General features: G+C 47.0%; 1 protein-coding gene across 1 annotated transcript; it reads right to left on the bottom strand.

Annotated features, from left to right (window-relative positions):
* Positions 1 to 2118: 2118 nt before the first annotated feature.
* Positions 2119 to 6535, bottom strand: LOC310682946 (uncharacterized protein C1orf50 homolog). Its single transcript, XM_083452301.1, has 4 exons — positions 6341 to 6535; positions 5137 to 5223; positions 4401 to 4532; positions 2119 to 3429 (listed from the first exon to the last, which is right to left on the bottom strand). Exons 1-4 carry the CDS (start codon positions 6503 to 6505, stop codon positions 3244 to 3246), a joined length of 570 nt encoding a protein of 189 aa, XP_083308427.1. The 5' UTR covers positions 6506 to 6535; the 3' UTR covers positions 2119 to 3243.
* Positions 6536 to 7188: the final 653 nt, after the last annotated feature.

Here is a 7188-nt window from a genome sequence, read left to right as displayed (position 1 = left end):
CAAATACCGGACAGTTCCCAGAACTGTAGTTTAAGCCTGCCTGTTTAAAGCTGCAGCAAGCAGACTCCTGGCTATTATTAATTTTGGCCTTGGACTTAGGAAGTAGGCAGATCTAGACAGTTTGACCATGACTCTCTGGGTTTAGCCTCCTCAGCATCTCTGGCAGAAGACGTCTGAGCGAATGGTATTTATTATTACGAAATAAAATATTACTATATTTATTCATACCCTGCCTTTTTCCCTGTTATGGACTAAAGGTTGTTTTGGATAAAGTTAAGAAGAGCTAGAAATACAGCAGGGGAAATAATTAAAAATAAACATTGATAGAATTAAAACTCTCTATATATTATCTGTTAAAAACATAGAGATAATTACAATAAAAACAGCACCAGCACGGTAAGAGTAAATTGGGCAGGTTAATTTCTGCCTGGCTTGGCAGGGGATGCTTCCCAGTAGATCAGCTTCCCCAGTCCTCCATTCTGTAGAACCAAGTGCCACCAGATCCTGTCCATTTACCCACAAGGTGCGCTTCTCTTACCCCCTCCTGGTCCCCATGCCAAGTGGTATTATTGCCCTATTTCACTCTCTTCCTTGGAACCACTTGGCAACACTCTTCACAGTAAGCATCTCCTTAACTGGATATAACTTTGTTGTTGTTGTTGTTTAGTCGTTTCCGACTCTTCGTGACCCCATGGACCAGAGCATGCCAGGCACTCCTGTCTTCCACTGCCTCCCGCAGTTTCGTCAGAGGATATAACTTTAGTGGTCACTAAACAACTTTTGGGCATGTTTGCCCAAAACTACTATGTTTTCCACTTAGGCCTTCCAATACTTAAGATATGGGTTGATTAAAGGGGTTTTTTAACTAAAAAATCAATTATGGAAGAAATTAAGTTATATTAATCCAGCTCTGTCGCCCAAATACCGGACGTTGTCCTGGTCGAGGCCCTTATATGTCGTGGCACTGTCCCCATGGTGCCCTTTTCTTCCTTCCTTAAACGTCAGTGGAACAGCCAATAGTTTGCTTCCTTATTCTGCATTATCATTGTAGTCAAATCTCAGTTGATCAATATGTGTCCATTTTTATTGATAACATTTTTAAAATGTAACTCTTCGCAATGCTCTTTTTATGACTGTATTCAGTGGTATGGAGTCCTGTCACCTGTTTTTTTTTTATTTTGCTGCCCTTGGCAGCCATTTTTTGCAGCCACCCATGGCAATTTTATCAAGATATGAGTGCCAACATCTCTTTTTCTAATTCATTAAGAAATAGCACTGGGTCTATGAGACTTAGTTCCCAGCATACAAGCTTTAGAACTGCTGCTGCTATGATTTGCTCCCCAGTACCTTAAGACAGGAGTGGGGAATCATTTTCAGTTTGAGGGAGGCAGTAGGCCAATGGCGCACAGAGCAGGAGGGGTAAATTATTATTATTAGCCAAGTTACAGGGAACCAGGCAGAAAGCCTTCTCCGTAGTGGCACCCGCCCTGTGGAACGCCCTCCCACCAAATGTCAAAGAGAAAAATAACTACCAAACTTTTAGAAGACATCTGAAGACAGCCCTGTTTAGGGAGACTTCTAGTATTTAATAGGTTGTTGTATTTTAGTGTTTTGTTGGAAGCCACCCAGAGTGGCTGGGGAAACCCAGCCAGATGGGCGGGGTATAAATATTAAATTATTATTATTGAGTTTCTCTGTTCCATCCACAAGATTTCTGCATGCACTTACAAACACACACATACGCATCTGCCTTTCAATACAGGCAAGCACACTTTAAGGACACATTTCAGCTTGGCAAAGAAGTTGTGAAGCAGGGATGGGGCCTTGGGAGTCCTGAAGGGGCCACATTTGGCCCCCAGGCCTGAGGCTCTCTACCCTGCTGTAATATTTGCAATGGTAAAACATCATCCACATTGGGAGTCAAACCTCCTAACCACAGGGCACTTTGATGACCAAGGTGTGTGATAGAAAAGAAACCCAAGCGAGTCGCTCAGCTTCGGGGCAGCTCTGCCTGGCAAGTACCAGCACTCTTCCGGAGAGAGAGTTGCATATCCTTTGTAGGCAACTTGTGGGAGGAGTCAAAAACCCACTTCCTAATGCATGTGCTGGAGTCGGTCCTCTTTTGCAAGCATTTGTTTTTAATTGAGGAAAAAACACCAAGCATCATCACAGTTTGAACTTCTTAGTTCAAAAAGAACAACATAATTGTGTTCTCTCTTTGAACAGCAGCCAAATATTCTGTAGGAGGAATCACTCACTACAGCAGCCTTATGTATAGAGCTAACAGCCTTGCAGGATCAGACCAATGCCCCAGCTAGTCCAGCGTCCTGTCCCCACAGTTACCACCCAGATTCTAGAATCGAGAATAGGTGCACTCGCCTCTCCTGCAGTTTCCACCAACTAGTATTGCTGCCTCCAACTGTGGCAGCGGAGCATAGCAATCACAGGTACTTGCAACCGATAGCCTTCTCCCTCCATGAATTTGTCCAATCCTCCTTTAAAGCCATCCAAATTGTGACCATCACTGCCTCCCATGGGAATGAATTCCCCTGTTTTAACCCTGCGCTGCAAGATTGCCCTCCAGCTCAGATCATCGCCTCTAAAGTCAGACCCTGACAGGGTCCAAACTAGAAGCAACTGACTAGGAAAAACACCTTGGAGTCATAGAGTTGTAGCCAATGGCTAGTCCTACTCAGAGCCGACCCACGGAAGATGAACATAGCTCTGAATAGGATTTAGCTGGATACAACCGAAGAGTTTTCTTGATAATACTGGCATATTATTTTCAATATTTTTACTATTAATTTCATCAGATCTGTTCAGAGGATAGCTTATTTGGATGCACCGTAAATAAATTAAGGAGGAGTCAGAACCTCTTGATCTATTCCAGATCTCCCAGCAGATCCCGATCTGTCTTCTGTCCATCCCTGATATAGCAGGATAATTCTTGTGTGGTTTTTTGGTTTTGTTTTAATTAGTCATGATGATATTGGGGTGGAGCCTCCTTGTGCAGCAGTAAGATTGACCTGGTATGCAGCTACAGCCTTCCATGTGCTCCTTTAACCTGGGCCACTGCAGATATATTGGACTACAACTTCCATCAGCACCAGAAAGTAGAACTGGCTGGGACTGATGGGAGTTGTAGTCCAAAAAAACAATAACAACGCTGGAAGTGATGGGAATTGTGGCCCAAAGTGTATGGAAGGCACCAAGTTGGGAGGAGGAGTTGGTCTAGGTCCACCATTACATAGTAAGGCCTCGGAAGTTGGGCTCACTGCAGGGGGGTAGGGCCGCTTGCTGGTTTAGCAGCTTCTCGAGAACGTTGAGCTCAGCGTCGCGCTTCTCGATGTCATCCGAAGGAGTCCAGGACATGTCGTGCTGCAGTTTGTAGGCACCAAGGAACTCGCTTGGGCAGCTGGTCCCCCATTCCTATGAAAGGGGGGGAGAGAAGGAAAGACACTTATCAAGTCCCCAAAATGCCAGCAGAAAGTGTCTACACTGTGCTCTTGATGAAGCACCAAATCACTCAAAATTGGCATGCAAAACAGATGCTCTCTACGGCTAGGCCAGTGTCCTTCAGGCTTGGGTCCTTAGCTGGTGTTGGACCACAGCTCCCATCACCCCTGAACACTGGCTGGGAATGATTGTGAGCTGGGAGCCCACAAACATCTGGGGTGCAAGCCTGAAGAACCCTGCACTATGCTATGACAAGCATGTTGGCCGACCCCTAAAGCAGCCTTCTCCAAGTACACTGGTCCCAGCATATCCTACTCTGAATGATAGCAGTTCTCCGGGGTCCAAGGTCTCCAGCTGGGATTGGGAACCTGAGTCCCTGCAGACATTGCTGGACTTCCAAATCCCACCAGCCCTAAGACACCACGCCCAGTGGTCAGGGATGATGGAAGCAAAAGTACAGGAAAACCTAGAGGGCTACAGGCCATGATCTCCAGAGCCTCAGGCAAGAAGCCTTTCTCCATCACCTGGAGAAGCCAGGGACTGGAATTGGGACGTTCTGTAAGCAGACAGATTTGCATTGCCCCAAAGTGATGCAAATCCTGAAGCAAAGTTCTTAACCTGAAGCACTATTTCTGGGTTAGCGGAGTCTGTAACCTGAAGCGTGTGTAACCAGAGGTACCACTGTACATTTTTCTAATTCTGACACAATCCTTAGGAATGTAAAGAGAGTCAGGCTAGTGGCCCATCTAATCCAGCACCCTGTTCTCACAGTGGCCAGGCAAATGTCTCTTATGAAGCATGTAAGCGTGAGCTGGGCACAATTGCAACCCTCCCCTCCTGCAGTTTCCAGAAAATGGCACTCAGAAGCATACTGTCTCTATAATGTTACCTCTTAGTTGCCTTTTCTCTAAACTCAAAACCCTTTTAAAAGAAGGGGTCAGTACCTTAGGAGAAAGCATGGAGAAGTAGCGCTGGCCACTCTCCCGCCTGTACAGGTAGTAGACGTTGCCCGGCTTTTTCACAAAGTTGCAGGCAACGTGGTGCAGATCAGCATCTCTGTTTGCCTCTTCCAAAACCTAAAACACCAGAGAGAGAGAGAGCACGCGCTCATCAGCACCCCAAAAGAGTCTTGGATACAAACAGTTGCCTAGAATGTGGCGCTGATAACGCCAAGGTTACAGGTTCGATCCCAATATGAAACAGCTGCCTATTCCTGCATTGCAGGGTGGTCTTCAAAGTCCCTTCCAACTCTACAATTCATTGATTCTATGAAATATTGCCCTTCCTCTCAAGCTTGCTGCTTTCCTCCCAAATCACATCACTGCAAACTTTCAACTCTGAACTCTGACTTTGTCCTTCTAACTAGCCTGTGCTGGGGAAGGGGGTCCACCCATCTGCCATCTCATACAGAGTCCTTTTCCTTTGTTCCCCCTTAAGGGCCCATCACCCAGGCAATCACCTCAGGGGAGTTTTTTTGCCTGCAGAGATCTTGTGGACCTCTTTGCATTTGGCTTTGAAGGCGCCAGCAAATCAGCCAATTGGCTAGTGTACTGTAGTGGTTAGAGATGAGGTTGCTGTGAGGATAAAACAGGGAGGTAGAGGAAAAAACCTCTCTAGGGTGCGTTACTTTAGAACTTTGCAAGCCTTTTATAATGGAGTTCTTCCCTTCCCCACATTTACCTTTCTGGCTTGTTCCTGCAAGTACCGGATTTGTTCTGCTATGACGGTCAGCCTGTTGCAGGCATTTGCTCGGGTGAAATCATCGGCCTGTAGAAAAGAACGGAAACAGGAATATTTTTTAAAGAAGACTGGAAATCTGGGTCTCCATATAAGCAACAAAAGTTCAAGGGTGGTTTTTGTACAGCACTTTGAGACATTTGCGCGGAAGGGCATTCATAAATGAACAATAATAATGCATTTTAAATCAGTGAAGGCCCATTGAAATTGATGGAAATAAGTTAAGGCATGTCCATTAATTTCGAGGTGTGTACTCAGGGGTGTAACCAACATTAGTGTGCTCAAAACATTTTGACATATGTGAGTAGCAATAATGACCCTATTTATTTATTTATTTATTTATTTATTATTGTGTTTATATCTTGTGTTTTGTTCTCTACAGAGTTGAAGGCAGAGTACATGGTTCTCCCCCTCCTAGTTTAATCCCCACAACAACCTTGTGAGGTAGGTTAGGCTGAGAGGCAATGACTGCCCTAAGGTCACCCTGTGAGAGCTTTGTGGCCTAATGGGGATGTGAAGTATACCTGTATACGTTCAGTATACCTGAAGGAGCGTCCCCACCTCCATCGTTCTGCCCGGACACTGAGGTCCAGCGCAGAGAGCCTTCTGGCGGTTCACTCGCTGCGAGAAGCCAAGTTACAGGGAACCAGGCACAGGGCCTTCTTGGTAGTGGCACCCGCCCTGTGGAACGCCCTCCCACCAGATGTCAAAGAGAACAATAACTACCAAACTTTTAGAAGACATCTGAAGGCAGCCCTGTTTAGGGAAGCTTTTAATGTTTAATAGATTATTGTATTTTAGTGTTTTGTTGGAAGCCACCCAGATTGGCTGGGGAAACCCAGCCAGATGGGCGGGGTATAAATTTTTATTTTTATTTATTTTTATTTTTATTATTATGAACCCCGATGTCCTAGGTCCAAGTCCGGCATTCTAAACACTACAAGGAACCGGCAAATGCAGTTTGGGGGACACGCTGACATGCTCACCCTAGCTGTCATCCAGAGGCCACCATTGCCAAGGCCCACGGAACAACCACCGAACATTCAATCAGGCATTAATAAACAAAAAAAACCCCACTCTGCACGTGCCCGGAGGCTCATCAAACACAGGCGCTCTGCACGCTCTCAGAGGCACCCTCCTCGCTCACCTTCTGCACCTGCTCTGCTAGAGCCACCAAGTCCGAAGGCCGAGCCTTCCGCGCAGACGGCGCCAGCTGGAAGTTGGACTCCACCAGCGCCGCCCCCTGAGACAAGGCGGCCGGAGACTCAGCAGCGACACCGGCTTCGGACTCCGCTTCCGCCCTGGCCGCCATTCCTCGTGGCACAAGCCCCTCCCCCTTCGACCTCCCATTGGCCTCCGATCGCCTTACGTCAGAAAGAAGGCGGGGCACCCAGGGGACAGAACGGAGTAGGCGGAGCCAGCCTTTCCGCCAATAGGGAGGCCACGAACGGGGAACGGGGTGGACGTACGAGTGGCGGAGGGGCGGAGCCTCAGGAGATTTGAGGCGCGGTTCCCTTTTGTAGGCGTGGCCGCTCAGAGCCCCTCTTGAGAAAGAAGGCAGGAAATGGGCGGAGCTTCTGGGAGCGGTGCATAGACTTGCTAAAATTTAGACTACCCATAGGCTTCTGAAGCGGTATTGCGGGTATCAGCCGAACCTTCCCCCACTCTTTTCCCCCAAGGGGAAATCCAAAGTTTTAAGGTTAGCTGTGACTTAACAAAGTCAGGGCGGCAAGTGCCAAGGGAGAGAAAGTCCCTCCTTTTTCTGATCCTGGTCTTGTTTCGCTTGTGACATTTAAGAAGTGCAATCGGAAAGAAATATCACTGCCTTCGGTGTAGCTGTGCAGCCCTACCCGTGTCTACTCAGAAGCAGGCTATTGAATTCAAGGGGATTTACTCGCATGTAAGTGGACTTAGCATTGCACCTGCCAAGAACATTTTTGTTTAGTCAATTCCATCCAACAGAACACGGACGTGTGTTTTGATTTTTAGCTTTTG

This window comes from Podarcis tiliguerta (assembly GCF_965153285.1).
Source record: "Podarcis tiliguerta genome assembly, chromosome: 8".
NCBI lineage: Eukaryota > Metazoa > Chordata > Lepidosauria > Squamata > Lacertidae > Podarcis > Podarcis tiliguerta.
This window is presented reverse-complemented; position numbering and strand designations above follow the sequence as displayed.